At 30.0% G+C, this 23,201-nt stretch overlaps 3 protein-coding genes across 4 annotated transcripts; 1 reads left to right on the top strand and 2 right to left on the bottom strand.

The window, feature by feature from the left end:
- Positions 1-4,986: 4,986 nt before the first annotated feature.
- On the bottom strand, positions 4,987-6,233 carry LOC124838817 (uncharacterized protein At1g76070-like). Its single transcript, XM_047314506.2, has one exon. The coding sequence runs from the start codon at positions 5,979-5,981 to the stop codon at positions 5,208-5,210; it is 774 nt and encodes a 257-aa protein (XP_047170462.1). The 5' UTR covers positions 5,982-6,233; the 3' UTR covers positions 4,987-5,207.
- A 6,203-nt stretch (positions 6,234-12,436) lies between these two features.
- Positions 12,437-14,365, bottom strand: LOC124838819 (Pentatricopeptide repeat (PPR) superfamily protein). The gene has a single exon (XM_047314508.2). It carries the CDS (start codon positions 14,264-14,266, stop codon positions 12,674-12,676), a length of 1,593 nt encoding a protein of 530 aa, XP_047170464.2. The 5' UTR covers positions 14,267-14,365; the 3' UTR covers positions 12,437-12,673.
- Positions 14,366-16,257: 1,892 nt separating this feature from the next.
- LOC124838818 (putative prolyl 4-hydroxylase 3) lies at positions 16,258-21,783 on the top strand. 2 transcript variants are annotated; one of them, XR_007028872.2, is made up of 9 exons: positions 16,258-16,613; positions 16,699-16,774; positions 17,654-17,751; positions 17,867-17,964; positions 18,962-19,091; positions 19,199-19,386; positions 19,775-19,864; positions 20,206-20,313; positions 21,576-21,783. XR_007028872.2 is itself a non-coding variant. In XM_047314507.2 (8 exons), the coding sequence occupies exons 1-7, from the start codon at positions 16,417-16,419 to the stop codon at positions 19,846-19,848; spliced, it is 861 nt and encodes a 286-aa protein (XP_047170463.1). In that variant the 5' UTR covers positions 16,258-16,416; the 3' UTR covers positions 19,849-19,864; positions 20,206-20,663. The 2 variants fall into 2 exon arrangements, 1 of the variants encoding a protein (XP_047170463.1); XM_047314507.2 differs by lacking the exon at positions 21,576-21,783 and having other exon boundaries at positions 20,206-20,663.
- Positions 21,784-23,201: the final 1,418 nt, after the last annotated feature.

Below are 23,201 nucleotides of genomic sequence, written 5' to 3'. Positions count from 1 at the left end.
ATTTTAATATTAAAATATTTTTTTATATGACATTGTTAGATTTCAGAGACATAACAAGGTTCTATCCGTCATGAATGTTTTAAATAGAAAACGCCTGTTTAACATGAAGACAGTTTTGGTTAAATTTACTGTTAAACCAAAATTAACTTCCTCATTTATCGCATAATGGAATTCAGACGCGTAATGGAATTCAGACATGGACACGTGCATACAACTCAACCCATTAAGTGAAAAAATCATGTGATGTTAACACGCTTCCTTTACAAATTATTTTAAAAAATTATTCTTTTATTTTAATTTTTTATATGTATTTTTATTAATTAAATATAATGCTTTATCATTTAAAGTGACGGTAAAATAGAAGTAAGAGTTAGCATCTACATCAAAGCATCAACTTCGAAAATTAAGGTGCTCGTTCTCCGTGTGTGTAAAGGATCTCCATCAATGCTAGAAAAATCATATTCTACTTTTTCAGTTGAAAGGATTTAGTCTGGAAAATTTGAGGTTCCTCTTTTTCTCAATGGAAAGTAGAGGCAGGGGAGGCATGTTGCATTGATTTTATAAAAGTATTAAGCAGTCTTTATCATTCTGATTACAAAAATATTAACCTTCAAAATATAATAAAATAGAATGGATACAATTACATGTTTAAAAAATTCAGATTTATTTAAGTTCCAACTTACACTGTAAACAAACTACTGAACATATAAAACAGAAAAACACACACACTATTAGCAGGTGCATATAAACAAAGACCGTGGAACATAAAATACAGAAAATGGTCGGCATAAAAGTAATAAATTTCAAAACAAGTCCAATATTTAGAACTATTTCTAAGTCACCAAACTTTTTAAAACATAAAATCTTGGGTAACAAATTAATAATATTGAGATACTGTGGAACTTACATATGAAACTTGGAATATAATGAAATCAAAGTTTTTCTCATTTATTCAACACACAAGTATACATTGTATTTGTAATTCTTATCTACAAAAGCAAAAAAAATGAATAAAATAACAAAATACAATAGTTTTTGGTAGGTAACAAAATACACTAGTTATTTTGTCAAAAAAAAATATATACTTGCAATCTATTTTTAAAGAAGTGTGGACCACACATATTTGATTTATTTTCAACATTGTATCTTTTAAATCAAGTTTCTATCAAGCATCTTCTTCATCTTATAAAATAATTCACTTTTTAGTGACTTTTTAAAAATATAAACAACTTGTTTTTTAGTAGAACAATACTCGATCACTACATATTTATGAGAATTCTCTTTTGCTCTTTATAAATGACACTTTGTTTTTTCATGAATTTGTTCAGTAATCCTACTCTAAAGATAATGTCAGGTTTAGTAGCAGTCAAATATCAAAGACTTTTAATCAAATTCTTGTATTATATTGAATTAATATCTTTGATATATCTCATAATTCTCTTCGTTATTTGTAAATAACACATAGTTTTTTCATGAATTTGCTTAGTAATCCTACTCCAAAGACAATATTCAATCTAGTAGTAGTCAAATATCTAAAATTTCTAATCAACTCTTGTAGTATGTCAAATTAATTCTTCTTCTATCAATGTCGTTTTTTTGGTTTCAACTTCTCTTCAACCTATGTTGAGATTGATTTTGAATTTTTCATCTTGAATTTCTTCAATACATTTTTTAAGATATAAAAATTTCATTATCACCATGCTAAATGATCTCAATACCAATAAAATATGAGATGAAGCCTAAATATATCATCTTAAAACATTTAATCAAGACCTCCCTTAATTTTGTAATATTCTTTTACATTATTGTTAGTAAAAATCAAAATTTTCATATTTTTTCATACTTTTTATCAGTACATATTTGTCAACCACTAGCTTTAGATCCATCTTTAATATGAATATTACACTCATGTCATTTAATTATCTAATAAAAAATAGATTTTTCTTCAAATCGTTTACATATTATGTCTTTTGAATTATCCAAACATACATTTTTTATATTGACCATAAAAAAATATTTTAAAATTATATAATTTAAAGTTAAAAATAACTTTTAAATTATATAATTATTTTTTTTCCTAAAAATAAATTCAGATTGCAAGACTAGGAAAGATAATCTTCAAATTTATACATTAAATTTTCTTTTTCAATTTCTGAATTTCATAATCTAAAAAACTAGACTTTTTTTTATATCGAAAGCATGGAGATGTAGGAAGAAACTACCCATTAGCTAAACTAAGTTTACTGGTGATGGCCTTGACATATAGTTTCCGTCTTTTTGCCTAAATTATAAGGTTGTTTCTTCTTGCACCTCTACATATTTTTTCTTACCCTCTCACATTTAAAAAATAATCTAGGAATTATGTTTTTCTCAATAGATTTCAAAATTCAAAGATGAATTTTATTTTTCAACAAATTTTGAAATTTGTTGAAGATTTTGAAAAAAATTTCAATGAATTTTAAAATTTGTTGAAGAAAAAATCTTTTAATAGATTTCAAAATTTGTTAAAAAAGTTTCAAAAGATTTTAGCGGATTTTAAAATTCGTTGAAAGACAAAAAAAAATGAGGTGTATAATTTTTTGAATTATAGAGAATAATTTTGAAATTTTAAAAAGATTTGGCAGAAAGAAATGTGTGGGATTGGAAGAAGAAACAGCCAAATTCTAATGTTAGTCGGTGGCTAGTTTAGCTAACTGGTCCTTCAACTATGGGGTATTTGTGTTGCGGAGGGGAGGATATAGAATCCAATTAAATGATTCAATATTTAATTGGACAAAATTGGCTTCAATTTAAAAGTTACTTTAATTTTTGGTATCCGCACTACTTTTTTTGTCAAATCAAGTTTGGTTTTGAATTGTGAAGTGTGTTGCCTCTTCTCCTTCCACCTCCCCAATCTTATGCAGAAAATTTTTTAATTACAAAATAACATTTTATATTTTTAACCCTATTTATTTACTTTAAATTCAAACCCTATCTTTCTATTTTTTTTACTTTTCACTCAGCCTCACCTTCCAACTTTCCTTTTTTCTCTTTTCAGATTCTCACCCCTCCAACTCCACCACATCGATTTGTTTTAATTACAAAAATATTAATATAATAAAATTATATATTTCATATAATAAAACTAATTTATATAATTATAAAATTATTAAAGAATACAAAAACCATATATAAAAAATATATATTATACAAAAACATTAAAACAAAAAACTAATTATATATAACTGCAAAATACAAAAAAATATAAATATAAACTAATAACAATAAAGATCTTCAAAAATACATTATTAAAATACATCAAAAATATATTAAAAAATAATACATCAAAACATAAATTGCATTATTAAAATATCTCCAAAATTAATATAAAAAAATAAACTAATAAAAATAAACTGAAAAATAAACATGTAACTTTAAACGGATGTGAGCATCCGGATGTCAAATCCGTTTAAGGCAAAATGAATATCGACATTCGTTTTCCCTTAAACTGATGTTGACATCCGCTGAGGAATGCTCACATCCATTTAAAGATTATACGTTTATTTTTTTAGGGTTTATTACGCACTTTCACGACGAATCCTTCAAGCACCACCACCACACACCGATCTTGGCACAGTTGATCAATTGCTTCCACCATCACTTGCAATCTCTCACTAAGAACACCAGCTAATGAAAGTCCTATCACAATTAAAGAATGAGAGGAAGAAGTGGAATGTGAAAAAGAGGAAGAAGAGCACAATGAAATAATGAGGGAACAAATGATAAAGAGGAAGAAGAGTTGCCGGTGCATACATGTATATGATTGGAGTGGGTAGAGGTTAAAAAATATTTACCCTAAAATTTTACTAAGGGTAAAATAGAAATGGAAAAATAAAGAGATAAATAAAACAGAAATGAGGTGGTGGAGGAAGCAAAGGGTAGTGGTGGAGGGAGCAACACCTAACTGTGAATCAATTTCAAAATATTATTTTGAAAAAAAAACTGAGTTGAAAATATCTGTTGAAGTCCAAATGAAGATTTATTCATAAAGGTGTAAAAGTATTTTATAGTTAAAAGATCAAAGTAACTATACTTTAAATTATATATAAGTTTAAAATTATGCAGATTAAATTAAGTTAAAAATATATAAATCAAAACTTCCCAAAAAAATATCTAATCAAAATTGATCAAATAAACTAAGATAATTGACCAAAAGATATATTGATTGAAGTCAATGAAAGATAAATTGACTAGATTCGAATATACGTTTTTTATTTAAGATTACTTTTGAAAATTCTTTAATCAACTCTAAGAAAAATAAATTTTAGTTACACAGCTGATATTTCATCAGGATGAATTGATTAAGGTCGAGTTGATGATATTCTAATTAAAGGTACATTGTAGAAAGCACATTAGATATTTGAAAAAAAATAATCAATTCTATATCAAATTAATTAATTACATTTTTATTTTTAATTATTTAATCTGTTTGGACAACAATGTTGTATTTAAGGAATCAATAAAACGTATCAATAATCTTTTGTTTAATCTTCAAGCATAAAATCCTCTCATAGCATGCTGACACTTTCTGTACTTTATATAATTATGCAAAAATGATATATCTAGTTGTGAACTTTTACAAACATTTTGGAAGTGCTAAATTTTTTAATAGATATACATACTTTTTTCAGATGTAAAATATGTAAAATATGTTAAAATTAAAAAATATATATTTTAAATTATATAGTAATTTATATATAAAAAATTTGAGGAATCAAGTCTCATCATTAAACACTAAGGTCCGCCGTTATATATTATTATTATTTTATTTCAATATATATATATATATATATATATATATATATATATATTTATTATTGTCATTTAAATAGATGTTTATAAAAAAAGTGAGTGAAAAATTGATATTTTCCCAACATTAAAACTTGTAGAAAATGTTTTGTACAACCACAAATTACAATTTGAATTTCGTTCTCTATGAACTTTGAATTGGAAAGAGTAGAGATTGTAACTTTGATGTCATGTATTTTTGTACACTATGATATATCATGTATTGGTCTACCACGACACCTTGCCAAATTGCATTATTTGGCTGTAACTAATAGCTATTTATCTTCAGACAAAGTGTTTCAAAACCAAGACAGAACCACATTAAAATGGACAGAACAAATCAATCGTTTTGCATTGTCGTCTCGAGTAAAACAAAACAATCAGTTTGCCAACTGAAGTGGCATTGGTGGAGCCATGGTTCTTCTCTTCCAGAGGTTAATTTCTTTCCGAGGCTTCAAATTAAGCACACCGACTCCACCACCAACCAAAATAGGTGCAGAAAAAGGGATCATAACCTCTTCCTCCTCTTCTTCACCGTCACTGCTCTCCACTCTATAGTCATCGGAATAGTAATCAATTTCCTCTTCATCCGCCACCATCTGAGCCACCTTCCAATCAAAATTAGCAAGAGCGTCACGTCCACTAGAAAACCTTCTCATCTGACTCACGTGCGGTGCACGTGCCGCCGCACCATGACCATGATCCCTGTCACCAATATCCCCCGGAGCAGAAGCGTTGGATTTTCTTCCCTCGGATTTTGGCTTCGCGGCGTGGAATAATAACATCTTCTGAAACGTTGAAGCGTGCTTCTTCACCTCCGTGTCTGTTGAAGCAGACGATGATTTTTTGCAAGCAACTTCTTTTGGCCTGGTCACGCTCTTGGTCTTGGCTTGTTTTATCTGTTTCTTCTTGTGCTTGATCTGACCCATGCAGGATATTTTCGGTGAAGTGGGTTCCTGAGAATAAACTCCATCGATGCCATTTCTATCGTGGGTTTTTCTTCTAGCTTCGTGGGGTATCATGGACACGATAGGTTTCGATTTATGGTCCCTTCCTGGGCTGAATGGAGGGTTTTGAAATGTCATGGTGACTGCTGCTACTGCTTTTGGCAGTGCCTTCAAGATTTTGTTCCTGAGTTTTAGTTGTTTCACCATAGCCACAATTTGTGAAAGATCAGTTGAAGCTCAGGGAGTTGGATTTTGATAATATTCTGTGTTTTGTTTCTATGGGATCGAGTCTGTTTATATATTACCTTTGATTGTTGACGAAGGATAAGGGTGGAACTTGTTATTAGTCTTTTTTTATTAGTTTATTAATCATTGATTATGTCAAGAAAGGTGGGTAATTGAGAAAGGGTTTGGTCAAAGAAAACCAGGTGTGACTTGGCAAATAAAACAGCTGTTTGCTTGGGCCAATAAATGCTAGTAACATAAATACTATTATATATATATATATATATAGATAGATATAGACACATTATATTTTAGCTTATGTTTAAACTCCAAACTGCAGACAATTTTTTGAATTAAATTTTTTATTTTGTAAGAATTAGATTTTGCAAAATGATTTTAATCCTTGGAATTAGATGATGACACGTGTATGTCAACCTAGCTGAAAATACTTCACTAAAATAATCAATATCAATACCATTAATTCAGAAATGGTAATAACTGAAACCAAATTAACATATCTAATGGTAGAAAGTAACCAAAGTTGTTCAACTCTAGTGTGTGGTGTGCCATGTGGATATTCTTTGGGTCACCTGGGTAGAGTGAAATACAGTAAATAGAGTATCTTTTTAACTTACTCCTTTTAATAGCATATTACTTTTTTATTAATTAAAATGTATTATAAATTGTAAAAATTTGTTGAACCATGTTATGGATATCGATAAGTATCAAATCGTACAAAATAACAGAGTATATAAGTTTGGGTTTTTATTTTATCAAAATTCATGTTTAAAAAAACTATGATTATTTACTAATTTAAGCGAAAAATTTGAATAATGAAAAAAAAAATCTTTTACAAAAATAATTCTAAGATGTGTAATATGATATAATATGATTAAATTGATGAAAGTACTTATACATAAAAAAATGATGATGAATAGTTCTAGTCTACAAAATGAATCTTTACTAAATAATTAATTTCAATTATATAAAACCTTTTGTTTATAAATTTTCAAAAAATCCTCAGGGATCTGAAATTTTTACTTTGAAGTAAAATTTAATCAAGTGCGTTAATAACTAATTTTATTATATATTATTTAATCTTCAGTAATTTTTACTTATTTTCAAAATTATAAACTAAATACTTACATTTTCTAAATTACTAAATAAAACTTTAATTATCTAGAAAAATAATAATCAAAATACCAAAAGATAAAATATTTGTCTTTTCTAAATTTTTCTATAAAATCGTAATCATTTAAATATATAATAATCAAAATATGAATAAAAGATAAAATACTTATATTTTTTTAAACTATTTAATAAATATTTAATTGTTTAAAATAATAATAATATATACATATAAAAAAGTATGATAACATCAATTATCAACCACATATTATTTAATGCATTTATCCACTAATTTTATTACTTACTATTAATTTTAATCCATAAAATAACATGTGTTGGTTAGTATCACTTCTTATTTTATGTATAATTGTTTTAAGATTTTGTATAAGATATGGTACTCTATTTAAAAAATATATAGTTATATTTAACTAAAACATTCTTTATTAGGTACGAAAACGTAATACTACAACTAGTATACTTAAATATATTTATATCTGTAATAAATTTATTGATTTCGTTTGCGCCCTTGCTGTGGACCATTTCTGACTCGTTAAGTTTTGACCTAAATCATTGAACGGGGCATGTGGTTTTTGAAATTAAAAAAAGAAAAAAAAGAAAGAGACCGTTTTCGTAAAATAAGACAACTAGAGTCACTACATAAACGTGGATTTTTCAAGAAAGTTTCACATCACAATTTTTAATTATCTGTTGTCGATGTTTGAAACGCTTTTAAAATCTTCAATTAAGGTTAACAAGTCGTTTGGTGTAATATATTATTATAATGTATATGTTTTTAATACTCATCAAATAAATATATTAATACTAATAAAATAAAATATAATAAATGTTAAATAAAAGGATATTTTCATCGGAAAAGATCCACCCTTTTCTTTTGACTGCATTAATTGGACTGTTCATTAGGATTAGGAGTTTTATAAGTATTAATTTGGTATAAACTAATTACTCTTTTTAGTTTCATTTATCTTTAATTTTACTTTGTGAATTAAAAAAACAAATTAAACTGTATCATCTCTCTTTTTTTTCTAATAAACTTATGATACCTTTAGTCTCGATTAATTAATTCAAGTTGTTTTAGGTAAACTCGTTTATTTTATGCGATTTAAACTAGTTTAAAGAAACAAAACTATCTCCTCTATTTTTGATAAATTCACAAGCTTCAATCCAATCTCTATTTTAATTATTTTAAAATACAGAATAATGCTGTTTAAAGGATGAATTATAACTAATTCTGCTGTTTTAAAGTGAGAAGCTAGACTTTCTGACTTTATTTAGAATATTCGGTCAGACCTTCTTAATTTGATAAATTTAGATTTTATATCTGTCGTGTTTTTTCAGAGCATGCTTTTATAAAAAGGAAAAAATGTCTGTCCTATTTCTTGATTCTACTTATTTTCCAGTGTCTTTACATATCAATAATAGAGCATATCTGGCATGTGGTTGTTATACAATGCTGAAACAGCTAATTGAGCACGTGCACATCCGTGTAAATCAACACGTGCGAGAAATGGGTTTCCACGTTGTTTGTTCATGGTTTCCTACACTCTCTAACAGTGTGAATGGTTTCATTTCAAACGTATAGTATAATCGGAGAAAGAGTTTAACAAATAATATTTTGGAAGAAAAAAAGTGAGTAAAAAACATTATTTGATTGCCGCATGATGGGTTCTAAGTCATCAAAAAGTTACGCGCTGTTGATTGTGTTTGACGTCAAACGTTCAAAGGGAAGTCATTAATTACTTCTCAAAATGACCTGGCAAATACCACACAAAGGTAAAATGCATTTCTAAAATGTAAATTTAATGGAAAATTAGTGGTTTATTCTTCATCACTTTATGAATTCAAATATTTCGTGTTTTGTGTGTGAGGTCGAGTTACTATTAACACTTTCATAATTTTTTCTAGGATGTCGTTCGGTATATGTTTTTTAGTCATTTTTTTCGCTCCACCGTACGGAGGTGTCAAAGATTCTCCGATACTTAAGTCAGTTAGATATTCATATGGTAGTTCAGTATAATGATAATAAATACACATTAAATGTCATCAACTACCTCTTACTTTTGACCTATATTTATAGTTTTCGGCATGAGTTTGAGATTAGTGAAATCTTAATCGCGGCTCAATCTCAGCCCAATACCTCTAATTACCATCTACCTTAATCTTTGTAGGGAAACCTGATTAATGATTGAGGTCGGTTGTTTTGCTCATGATCGTCCGATCTTGCTTGCTGGTTCTGCAATGTTTGATCAATGTTTAGCATCTTGTTCTCCATGACCGTCCGACTGGCTTGATAATGAGGTGATTGTATGGCCGTTCGGGCCATACGGTACATTTTTTATTTATTTAATTATTTAGATAAAGTCAATCCCACATGCCGCTGAATTAAACTGATACTGAATTCATAAATCCACCCAAACCCAACTATTATGTAATGTATTTTTCAGCAACATGACATGTAATAAACTACTCTTACATAATACAACATATAAGGATGGATCTAACTGATAATATTGATTACATCTATCCAGAATGCAGCAAGCTTAAACAATTATGGAACACTTCTACACAAAACAAATTCCAATAGTTTTTTTGAGAAGAGGACTAATCCTAGCAGTTTAAACATTTTAATCATATCTGAAGTATGATTGGGCATATATGAACAAGTTACATTATACAATTAAAAATGCCAACAGATCTAAATATCTTTAATCATTGATGTGTTAATACACAGACAAAGATAAAGTAAAAATATCAATGAAGGGTACTTGTGCATTCAAGCGGAGAATGAAGGGATGGCTGCCACACTTGGGATAATATGCTCAGATTCTAACTCTGGATGGGAAATGATCTCATATTCCAAGTTGCACCTTTCCTCTAAACTCAGTGATGGTTCTGATGTATGCCTAGATGTAGATGACAACAAGTATTAAGAAACCCAATCATCCAGTATTAAGTATTAACGTTTAGGGACTAAACATATTTAATCCTAAAATTAAGCCTAAAAAAGAATTTATAGTGTGTGGGAACCACAGTCATCCAATCTAACATACTACACCCGTGCATTTCATGAAAAAGCCAAAACAAACAGAACAAAAGACTCCAAATTTATAAAAGGACAATACCATTATACCATGTAATAATTCATGCATATATTGTAGGTTATCTGTATGTGAGTTCATACATTGGGCTCATAAATGCATATAATAAGAAGCTGTTTAATCTTATTGTGTATGAAGACTTATCAAGTCAACATAATCGGTAGTGTAATGGAATGGGAAAAAAAGTGTCATAGAACATAAAAGAAATAATACCATTTTGCTTGGAGGAGAGGGCACAAGCATCAAATACCAAAATATATAATGAGGTCTTTCCTTTGGGTTACAACTACACCAAAGTGCGGTTGGATTTCAGAGACTAGATGCTACAATTCAGGGATTTGCAATGCAGAACTATTCTCTTTGAAAACCTTCATCATAGTTTAATCATCACTGCATTGAAAGAGATCTTGCATCCTTTCACCGTGAAAATTTAGAAGGTTTTGTGCTGGGAATGCAGCGTTGACAATTTGAATTCCACATTTGAATGTTATATCAAGTAATAGTTTGATCCACAAAAAACTAAAAAATAACTTGTTCGCATAAATCACGCAAACCTTTTTTCTAACATGTGCAGAAAACCTAATATCTAAACTAGAAATGACGATTTGCAAAATATATATAATGTCAAGTTTTCAATAATGAAGTCACCACTTTGAGGACTTTACCCAACACTACATAAGGTATTGGTGCACAATTGTACCAAAAAAGATACTTCTTTTGTTTATATATACTTCTTACAGCTCGAAAGCATGCTTTTTCAAGGTGAAAAAACTCCCTATGTAAAATCTTAAATGACCAAAAGTGTATGGGAACTTGTTCATGAATAACTCTGAAACTAAAGGTAAGGATTAAAAATATACGTTATATATAGAGAGAGAGAAGATAGGTTTGTTAGGAATTTTTAAGACTCATTGATTGGAAAGTTCCAAGAAGAAAATATGAGAACCACACCTAAGGGTTCTGAGAACACTTCTTTAGATGGAAAGAAAAGAAAAGAGATATCAGTCTGCAACGATAAAAAAAATGTTAATTGCTGACTTTGGTCAAAATAAGAAAATTGTGGAAGAAACAACCAGAAAACACAGAACAGATCCATAACAATGATCAATGAATACATTATCAGAGTAATGAAACACACTCAATCCCTTTAGAAATACATTAATCATGATTAGTAGTGATTACTTGTAATAAGATTTATTATTTCATAGGTCATAGCATTACATGTATGATGCAATAATGTTGCTATTGTTGACATGGTAATTATAAAAAAAATGTTGACACATTGTTGTTCCTTCTATCCAACAAGCATATAACTAAGACGTTATTGCTGTAGTGAAAATGTAGGAAGATGATTTTGCTCTATAAATTACAAAATAAGTAATATGATTCCATTGGCTTATCTTGGGCAATGAAGTGAAGCAAAACAAGTTATAATTTTGCAGCTTATTTGTTTGTGAATACAAGCAGAGCCAGCATTGTCTTTGGTCCAATAACTAAATATTTTAAACCCTATAAACTGACCATTGCCAGTTTATGTTGCCTCGTGAAAAATTGAATAAGAATGAGAGACACAATCTCATTATGCTTTGGATTGTCTCTTGTGAATTGAACCTAAGAACAGTTAATTAACACAAAGATTAACAAAACAAAAAATCCCTAATTAGGGTAAGATGCTAAAATTGAACCATAATTGGAGATTTATGAGTTTAATGTGCAGAAACAGAAATTAAACCATAAAGATGCAAGAACAGAAGCAAGTAAATCTCTGTAGGGGTGACAAGGCCTTCGACGGCAACAGGACCATCCACAGAAAATATCTTTGACCACGGTGAATCGGTGATTGGAAAAAAAATGTGATAGTAAAAGGCTTTAAAGCACAATGGAAGAGAAACATAAAAGAGACAGTTTATACAGTTCACTGCACTGCAAATATAAAGGTTCAGTTTTCAAAATGGTATAATTTAGTTTTTAGTAAAAGTAGTTTAGCTTTTATAGTTTAATATAAAATAGATAATCTATATTTTAGTGCAATTAGGTTTATTATGCCCGCCTTACTCACAAATGTGCAAACTACCAATTGGAGAACAAAAACTCATTTGAATTCCCTTCACAGCTACATGAACATCATTTATCAATTAGGCTCAACAAAATGATTCAAATCACATTTGTGTTTTTCCCTCATGAACACCTGAATTTCGGCCACAAACCAAATTCTAAATCATGGCCATCACGTTTATAAATTTTCTTAACAGAAAATACTTCATCCAAGATGTCAATCAGCTATACCACCATTCTACACTAGGATACATAAAATTCTTAAAAGAATAAGGCACACATTTTGTCTCATCAGTAGCAATTAATAAATAAATACCACCATTTGTGTTTGTTTTAACATTCACTAAAAAATGCGAAGGATGAAGCAAGCAACTTCTACAAAGAGCGAGAGACGAATCCCCTCGAAACCATCTTCTCCACCAACTCTTCATGCTTTTTCAACTGTCCAGCGTTTCTGAGCAGCTCCAGAACCGTTCCATAAACTGATAGATTGGGTCTTAGGCATTTTTCTTCAACCATTTCCTTCATTAACTTGTAAGCATTGTTCCAGTGCTTCATTTCACAAAACATCGAAATCAAAATCCGGTAAGTGTTTACATTAGGTTCAACCTGATTCTCGTCCATTTCCTTCTTCATTTTCAGAACCATATCAGTAGATCTTGACTCAGCAAACATCCTCATCAATATATTATAAGTCAACGTATTGGGCTGGCACTTCAGCTCCTTCATTCTAGCATACATCCTGTGCGCACCATTCACATCATGCAACTTACCTATGCATCCGAAAACACAATTGAAAGTGGATGCATTAGGAGCAACCCCTTTCTTCACCATTAAATTGAGAATCTTCACAGCCTCATCGAGATTCTCATCCCTGCAATGACTCTCAATGATGAAATTGTAGCTAATGGTATCTGCAGGACAGCCAAGCCTCTTCATCTGATTGTAAACCTGCAATACCTTCTCAGTCCTCCCAGCCTTAACATGAACCCGCATCAAACTGTTGAAAGTAACAGCATTAGGATCACACCCTGCATCAATCATCTCCGCGAAAACATCATGAGCACGCGTAATTTGCCCACATCGGCACAACGAATCAATCACAATGCTGTAAGTATAAACATTAGGTTTAATCCCAGCCATCTTCATATCATTAAACACCTCTTCAGCCTTAGATATGTTACCAGCACGACACCACCCATAAACCAAACTAGTGTAAACTAAAACATCAGGCTCAAACTTATGCTTGAGACTCTCAAAAAACGATTGAGCCTCATTTGCCCTTCTTTTTTTACACAAGCTACTAATCACAATTGAAAACGCAACCTTATCAGGAGTGCAGCCATAGTCCTCCATGCGGTTAAAAGCGTGCACCGCCTCCGCAGCTAATCCGGCCCTCACATAGCGGCGGACGAGAGCAGAGAACGTGTGAGCGCTGATTTCGACGCCGCGAGTCTTCATGAGGTCGATCACGTGCCACGCGAGGTCGAAATGTCTCAGCTTTCCGGCGAGGTCGAGCATCTCGTTGTATGGCTCTGGCGAGGGGGGAAATCCGTCAAGGGCAGTGGCCCAGTTGAAGAACGCGAGGGATTGGAGGAAGGGGATGCCGTGGCGGACAGCGCCGCATTTCTCGATGACGTGGCGGGCGACGGCGGGGGAGAGTGTGTGAGCTGCCGAGAGCGCGGAGAAGTCGAGGGAGAGGTCGGGGATGGTAAGATTGGGTGCAGGGGGAGGGGCATGGGGATTTGGTGTGGGGTGTTTGCGGTGGTGTTCTTTGATGGCGGCGTGGAGTTTGTCTGCTAAGGTGGTTTCCTCGGAGGATAGGTTTGGAATTTGGGATGTGTCGTTTGAATAAGGTTGGAGAAGAGGTTCGGGAAGTGAAGCCAAAGAACAGAGTTGCTTGAAAGTGCTGGGTAGGAACGGTGAGAGGGAGTGGCACAAGCGTGGACATGATTTGATAGAAGCCATGGTTAAGTTATTGAGAATTTAGGTTCACTAAACTAAGGCTTTGTTGTTGCTAGCCCTGATCTGAAGAAGAAGAAAATAGTTATGGACCAGAGTCAACACAATGTTCAGATTGGGCTAGGTTATGCATCCTTCTTATTTAAAATAAAATTTAAGTATAATAGCTTTTTGTTTTTATTTTTCTCATAATTATTTAACATACTGATATATAGACTCCACATTTATTTTATAAGTTATCTTTCAAATAATTTTTAAAATTAAAATTAATATTTTATTAATATTATCTTTTTAAGTAATGGTTTGTTTAAAATCTAATCGTTTTTTACATTCATTTTGGCATGTCATTAAAAAAAAGTAAAAACTTTATTATTAATATATTTGTAATGTTTTTTTTTGGATATTATTGATTTATTATTTATAATTTGATCCTGAATTTCTTTATCATGTTAACTAGTGAAAATTGTTCAATATCTTTTAATAATAAAAAATAATAAGATCATCGTCGTCGCCATTATTATTATTATTACGAAATTAAATAATGTAGGTAACTTTTATTTATTTTGCAGTTAGTTTTATAATTAAAAATTATTAAGTTTACAAAAATAATTACTCAAAAAATAAAGTTGATAAATATTTATTTTAATTTTAAAAAAATATTTATTTAAAAGACAAATTAAAACTGTGGAACAAAAAGATGAATCCTTTTTATATACAGATATAAGTAAATTATATTTTTATATATAAATTATTTATAAATAAAATTTCTAAAATTTTTAAAGAAATGAAATTTTACGATATTAATTTAAATAATTAATTTAATTTATAGCTTCAATTTTCAATTCTTATTAACAAATGATTTGATCATTATTAAATAATATAAAACATTGCTACCTTTTAATCACAAAAATTCATTATAAAGAAATATTTTTCCAAATGACCATACTAAAAATTACAATAATTTTAATAACTTTATTGAGTTAATGTATAATATATAAAATTTATTTACAATATGCTTGTTAATAAAATATCATAGTACAGTTATAAATTTATTTTTTTGAGTGAGTTAATATAATTCTTCTGGTCAATCATAACAATGTTTCATTAATAATACCTAGCATAAATAAGTAATAATATACTTCATACGTTAATTCATATATTGATTGAATATTTCGTATTAAAATATATAGATATATTTACCAACAGGTTAACTATGTATTTAATTTCCAAAATTTCAAGTGAATTATATATTTTGTATCAATTTCATCGCGTAATTTTGAACCAATGTATTTTATTAATTATCTAATGTTATTGATCGTGGAAGACATTTATTCATTCATAAAATCTGAAATAAAATTAGTACAAAGTTTACAATATGACAAAATCTTGGAGATTAAAAATCATTATTAACTCCTTAACAATCATTGTTCATTCAATGAAAAATATTTAACTTTATTTTTTTTTAAATAACAGACCTTCAAAATAATAACATCAAATAAAAAATACAAATTTATAAGTTTAAGTATTTTGTATTAAGTTTGAATAAAAAAATTGATTATTTTTTTGAATAGTCAAAATATTTTTATTTTTATTTTTATTTAAATGTTTTATTACCAGTGATTATTACTTTCATCTTTTACCATTTAACTGGTCAATTAACTTGATCTTTCTTTTTATTTGTTTTGGCAGGAGAAAAACTAAATTAGAAAAATCAGAATAATAAAACTTAAAAAACTTATAAACCTATATTAAATGGTCATATAACTTTTACAATAAAGACCGTGATTAATGTCGTTAGACTTGTATTAAATGGTCATATAACTTTTACAATAAAGAGTGTTAATTAATTCTGTTCACTTTGAGCGTTATCTTTTAAATTAATTTATTTGTGGCAGCTTGCTAAAACAAAAAACTACAACACGCCAATAACATGACAGGTCAACAAACTTTCTGCATCTGGAATTTGCATTTTAAAATTTATTTATAAAGATAGAAGGCACAGTTGTTAGAAATATTTTCGCATGTAAGGAATAATTGCTGGAGTCAACTAAATGGTGACAACATTCTGAGGACTAATTTGTTTAAGTAGGACTGAGTAAATCTACATTCATTGTTAGGGTTCTTGAACAGATTCCGTTCACCGTTATTGCAAGCAGATGGCGAAGGGAAAACATGCGCATACCCGTGCACAGGGGAAGAAGTGGTCAACATTTTCACTATTTTTGTGGATGTTTTTCTTCCTCACTCTTATCCTTGTTGTGCTCTTCGTTCTCGGCATTGTTTATATTCCGACTACCGGTGACGATTTTCCAACCGCGGATCTCGCAGCCTTCAGGCGCAAGACCTCTCAAAGGTGATATAACTGTAAATTCATTCTGCTCCGTTTGATTTCGTTTTAGACGAACATGTGTTTAATAGTAATTGTTGCGCGGTGAAAGTTTGGAGGAAAATCCGGAGCAGTGGACTGAAATTCTCTCCTGGGAGCCAAGAGCGTTTATCTATCACAATTTTCTGGTCAGTTTTCGTCATCTACTTATGGATCTGCCACTTCTTGTTCTTTAATTTATACTTTGTGCAGGGCTAGAATTGCGCTTATGTGAGTATTTTAAACTTTTGTCGATGCGAGACCGCGTTTGTAGGTCATGAATTTTTTTGTTGAACCGGTGAGATTGCGAATGTTTCTTTCCTTCAATGTTTTCCTGGATTATCAAATTGTTCAAGCATAGATTAGAGTACTAAGTCTATGATGGTGCGTCCGTATCAACTATACAGGAAAATTGATGTGTTCCAATTCTTAGGTCGGTTTTGGAAAATTGATGTGCTCCAATTCTTAGGTCGTTTTTTTTGTTTGAACAGTTGAGATTGCGAATAGTTCGTTCCTTCAATGTTTTTCTGGATGATCAAATTGTTCAAGCATAGATTAGAGTGCTAAGTCTATGATGCTGCGTCCGTATCAACTATAAAAGAAAATTGAGCTGTTCCAATTCTTAGGTCGTGTTTTTTTTTGTTGAACCGTTGAGATTGCGAATATTTCGTTCTTTCAATGTTTTCTGGGTGATCAAACTGTTTATGTATAGAATAGAGTGCTAAATCTATGATGCTGCGTCTGTGTCAACTGTCAAGGAAAATTGTGGTAATCCAATTGAAATCTTTACAATTATTGGTTAGGCTTTGGAACGACTGAGTTATAAGTGAGATCTTCTGTGTAGTTTGGGATAAAAGAAAATTCTGGTGTTCGTGTGTAATGTTCAGATTTTTGGTTAACTCAAACTTGCTGAAAGACTTAGGGTTTACTCAGATATTTTGTTTTACTGCTGTAAATTCTTGCAGTTGCAAACTCTGTTGAAATTTATATTTTATGCAAATGTTAACTTTACTTATCATTTGAAGCAGTCGAAAGAAGAATGTGAGTACTTGATTGAACTTGCCAAACCTTACATGGTAAAGTCAAGTGTTGTTGATAGCAAGACTGGGAAGAGTACAGAAAGCAGGTTTGATCTTTTGTGTTGTGTTTTTTAATGGATCCAATAATTGTGGGTTTCATTTTTGTACACTTTTTTTAGAGTCTAGTTGCAATTAATTAATCTAGGTGTCGCCTGCTTGTAGGGTTCGAACTAGTTCAGGAATGTTTCTGAAGAGAGGAAGGGACAAAGTTGTTCAAGATATAGAGAAAAGAATTGCTGACTATACCTTTATACCTGTAGGTATGAGTTTTATCTCTTTCCTTTTATTCGTTAATTTGAATTCATTAGCTGGATATGTTGCTTAGCCATAAAAAAGGTATTGGTATACCAATTGCTCGCATTTCAGGGTAAGTAGAACTATTGTGTTTTACATAAAAGCTCTTGAAATTATGCATCTATCATTAAACCTGAAAATCATAATTATCTTAAGGTGAGTTTTCTTGTTATCTGGCATTTTGGCCTGTTTTGCTACTCTTCCCCATTCAGAATGGGAGTTAAGATTAGGATTCAATAGAATTTATGAAGTGGGGATGTTGGAGTTAGTTACAAAGTAGTTACAGAATTAGTTTGGTGATTGAACATCACTTTAATAGTTACAGTGATAGAAGGAGATCTATAAAGACTTGTTGGCATTTAGGAACTGAGTTTTTTTTTTTTTTTTGTAGAAAGTGAAAATACTTAGAGGAGAATTCTCCTCTTTTCATTGCTGTCATTCAATATGTAACAACTGAAGCATTATTTCTCTTTGTTTCCTTTTCCGTATTCACATCTTTCTCTAATTTCCCATGTTCTGTTTATAGGTCCTAAATTATTGTAGCAAAAAAATAAAGTTTCTAAGAGTGAAACTAGGATGATATTTCTTCTTTTGAAGAATTATTTAATGCCTTTGATTGTTGTTTTGGAAAAGCGTAATAATATTGTGCGAAAAGGAAATTGTTCTGTATATACGGGATGGAGATCATAACCAGAGTATTTTTGAATGTCATGATAATGTTGTCTCAGTACGTTTATTTTTGTTATAATCAGAGATTCATGACTTGGGAGGTCCTGGCAGGGTTTGGACACAGGACTCCGATGAACCTATGCCTTGCTGTACTAAGGCCCATTGTGTATTAATACATTATGCATATGTATTTGTCAAAACATTTTATGTTTGGTAATAGCATTTCCAATCCGTGGGCATGATTTGACTATTTATTTTTTCTCATTTACTATTGTTTAAATTTATCATATTCAGAAAATGGAGAAGGACTTCAAATTCTTCATTACGAAGTAGGGCAAAAATACGAGCCTCACTATGATTACTTCCTTGATGAGTTCAACACTAAGAATGGAGGCCAACGTATTGCTACAGTTCTTATGTACCTGTAAGCTGTCATTGTCTTTGCAAATTATGTTCTTGCCTGTGGTTTCTAATGGATTTTAGATTGAAACATGATATTTCCCTTCGTTTTTTTTTCTGCTTCATCTGCAGTTCAGATGTTGAAGAAGGTGGTGAGACTGTATTTCCTGCAGCAACTACAAATTTTAGCTCTGTTCCATGGTGGAATGATTTATCCCAATGTGCAAGAAAGGGTCTGTCCGTGAAACCAAAAAGGGGTGACGCTCTGCTATTTTGGAGCATGAGGCCTGATGCCTCATTAGATCCATCTAGTTTACATGGTTAGAAACTCTTCATAATTGTCACCAGATGAGCTGTAAATACAGATTGTTACTATAGTGCGTTAAGTTCAAATTTATCCATATTTTACCACATTCAATTATGAGCCATTTTTCTACATTTAGGCTCTGCTTGGTGTATGCATTTGCTGCTGCGTTTATTTTATTCTTCTGCATGCTTGCTCTATTTCAGGCCTCTGAGAAAATTATAATGAATGTGTTATGTGTGAACCATATGTTGAGAATATTCTTGCCATCTCATTCCATAATTTTTTCTTGCCACTTGTGGAAATTAAAAGCCACACGACACATTGTTCTATTCTCACAATTTCTTTTGGTTCCAGGAAGGCAATGACTAGTAAATTAATTTAAATTTTATCATTGCTTCCAGGTGGTTGTCCAGTAATTAAAGGAAATAAATGGTCCTCGACAAAGTGGATGCATCTCCATGAGTACAAGGTTTAAGCCATCGTCTTTGCAGGTACTCCTAGACACCAATTATGAACGTATTCTTTTCTTGTAAATAGTCACATGATCTAAGATAACTTTCAGATGAAAATTCGCCTCCCCTTTTTCTAGACCGGACTTCCCAATTATATATAAATAATATATTTGCTATGTACCAAAAAAAAAATAGTCCAGGGAAGGTCAGCCATTGTTTCTCCAAAAACAATTTTTTGCTGTATATAAGTAAAACAGCCATTGTTTCTCATCATATATATGAATGTTCACATACTAGCACCTACCTTACTGTGGTTGTTGGATCATTGAACCTCCTCAGTTGACACATTTGCTGAGCACCTGATGGTTTTATATTTGCAGGATTAATGTGGTATACTGAGTATTTCATCGCTTTTTTGGACTGGAGAAACACAGAGTCAATGCATTCATATTAACCTCTTATACCTGGTGATGTTTTCCTTTGCTCAGGTGCGTCAGTTTTCTTCACATGTATAATACAATCATTTGCTTTTTCTTTCCCATGGGTAGATAATTTGGCGCTGCCAAGGGAAAAAAGAGTGCTTATGATTAATGATTCGAGTTACAATTTTTATAGTCTTAATAGAGTTTTCGAAGGGAAGATGTCTCTAGGCAAGAGGCTCACTAGGGAGTGATGTGTGGAATACAAGTAGAGATAATTCTGTAATTTAACATAGTGAAAGGATAGTATATTGGTCATAGAGAAGTTTTTGAGAATGTGATGTGTTTCAAAGAATAAAAAAAAACACATTTGGAGAAGAAACAAAGTATAGTCTGTAAAAAAGTTTATTTTTCCTGCAGTATTGGTGTAATTTTTATTATGTGTTGTTTCTTCTTTTAAGTAGTTCGTCATCAAGTCAACATGATATAATCAATCTCATTTATTAATATGACTGTTGTGTTACACAACTATTCATTATAGTTGTGCATATGTAAAATCACATTCACATACTTTAATCGTTATAGAATTAATTATTCTCAATTTTATTTTAAGCTATTGCTGAATTCTAGGGTGACTGTTAAATTTTATTACAGAAACTTTAGATGCTTTTTGGGTTAGAATTGAGTATCTGGGCAAAGGCTAGCGGACTATCCATGGAACCCGCAAGCCTTGTGGTTGTCAGTTTGCATGTTTTTAAGCTAAAAAATGAATGCGGGTTTTTAAAATTTGGTTTGCATTATCTATGTTAAATGAGTTTTACCCGTCGCATCCATGGAAAAAGAAGTCTGATACTACAATCCAATATATTAGGTTTTTAATTGTGTTGTTAGAGATGGTTTCACCAACAAAAAACTTCATTCGCATTCAACTTCGAATTATATTTTAAATAGTTTTTCTTAGATTGCCTTCAATTTAAAGCCCTAACTCACCTCCAGCATATGTTATGCTACTTTGATTCTGACAGAAACATTTCTTGTCTCAATACAAAAATTAAGGCAATTTTTTTGTTTGCATGTGGTATAGTAGATATAATGGACAAAGTTTAAGAGAGTGAAAAATTGGAAGAACCTAAAACATCATGGATGAATTGAAATATGATTGATTCATATTGTTATGGGTTGTTTTGGAATAATCTTATATTTTATTATGTAATTTAATATTTAATGTACATTATATTTGAATTTAAAATTTTCTATTTTAATTTAATGAACACTTAAAATGTGTTTGAAGTATATTAAAAATATTTTTAACCATAATTTTTGGGTTGCAGGTAAGCTTCCATGTAATTTTTCCTGAGAATGGATTATTGTTATAAACTCAAGCGCATATTCAAATTCGCTTATGAGATTCTTATCAGAGACAAAAGGTGTAAGGACGACAACCTAAAATGAATATCTCAAAAATTAAGGAATAATATTGATATCAAATAAATCTATATTTACAGGTATTATCTAATTTATTAAGATATTTTTAATTTATTTGACACTCTTTTAAAAATTATATAAGTATAAATAGTTTATTATTATTTAATGTTGAAAAGGATAAAATGTTTATCTTTTAATATTATATTTTTTTACATCATATTTTCTCATTTTTAGATTTTTTATAAAATTATTTACTAAATACATCATTTTTAGATTTTTTATTAAATTATTTAATAAACACATAGGTGGGTTATACAGTATATTCATTGCATAAAATACATAAGGATAACATACATAGTTGAAATTTCACTTTGAGATGGAAATGATTATGAATTTATTTTGGAGTCCAGAAAGATCCTATTCCGTTACTATTTATAATTGAAAAATTGTACAAATTCATTTACTTAAATTTATTTCCTTAACTGCAGGAGTTTCGTAAAATTTTATTTTTTGTAGTTTTTATAATATTTTCAAAACTCTTACTGTATGACGTAATTTTTAAAAATTGTATAAAAACAATCTTAAATTAAAGTGATGAACGAATTAATTTATCTTATTTTGATCTGGTGTAGATTTGTAAAAATAAAAAAAATGAAACGGAGTATTTCTCATGATAATTTAATTAATTTTTTAATTTATTTAATTAACGTAATTAAAAATTTATCATTTTTATAAAATAAATTGTCATAATTAATAATTGAATTTAATTTAGAAATGTTACAAATTTAAATTATAGTATCACCATTCATTTTTATCATTCAACTAATACAATTTTTAAAAAATTAATCTTTTAAAATTATTTATTTTAATTTTTAATTTTAGAAAAATACTAACCCTTGCCAAACGGTGAACATGCAACCCATTTTGTTAACTAAAATATTTCAAACTTACATTAAAAACTAATATTATATGAACTAGACGTACAAAACTTAAACAGACTATTTAAAAAGATTTTTATCATTTTAGACAGAAATGCAAGAACGATATGATCCCCTTTAAAATTTACTAAAACGATACAATTTAAAAAAAAAGTAAAGAAATGGATAGAAATTCAGAAGAATGACTTAAAAAATTATGAAAAAAAAAATTGCAGTCATGTCAATTAAGGAACCATTTATAGTTAGTTATCTTAAGAAAAAAGAAAGTTGTGGGTTACCAATTTGTCTTATTATACAAACAAAGAAAAAAAATCCATAACTATCTTGAGTTCACTTTTGGATTAGATGATTTATCCTTTCACCAAATACAAATAAATTTATTATTTGATAATAATACAAATTACGTAATTGCACAATCTTTTAAATTATCTAGGCTATTATATAAAGAAAAAGAATCACTTTTTTAAGATCACTTTTGAATTGTATGGTTTTTTATCCTTTACTAAATAAAGATAAACTTATTATTTAAAATAATATAACTTGGGTAACCACACAACCTCTTCTTACCTTAAAAATAACTGTAAATCTTCAATG

The sequence above is a fragment of the Vigna umbellata genome, chromosome 2 (genome assembly GCF_029865625.1).
Source record: "Vigna umbellata cultivar VRB3 chromosome 2, Vumbellata_1.0, whole genome shotgun sequence".
Classification (NCBI taxonomy): domain Eukaryota; kingdom Viridiplantae; phylum Streptophyta; class Magnoliopsida; order Fabales; family Fabaceae; genus Vigna; species Vigna umbellata.
Note: the sequence above shows the minus strand (reverse complement) of the source record. Positions and strands in the feature narration are given on the sequence as shown.

Coding starts and splice junctions, on each gene's coding strand:
- LOC124838817 (XM_047314506.2), bottom strand. CDS start 5,981: ATGGTGAAACAACTAAAACTCAGGAACAAAATCTTGAAGGCACTGCCA.
- LOC124838819 (XM_047314508.2), bottom strand. CDS start 14,266: ATGGCTTCTATCAAATCATGTCCACGCTTGTGCCACTCCCTCTCACCG.
- LOC124838818 (XM_047314507.2), top strand. CDS start 16,417: ATGGCGAAGGGAAAACATGCGCATACCCGTGCACAGGGGAAGAAGTGG. Junction 16,775..17,653: donor TTATCTATCACAATTTTCTG/GTCAGTTTTCGT, acceptor CATTTGAAGCAG/TCGAAAGAAGAATGTGAGTA. Junction 17,752..17,866: donor GGGAAGAGTACAGAAAGCAG/GTTTGATCTTTT, acceptor GCCTGCTTGTAG/GGTTCGAACTAGTTCAGGAA.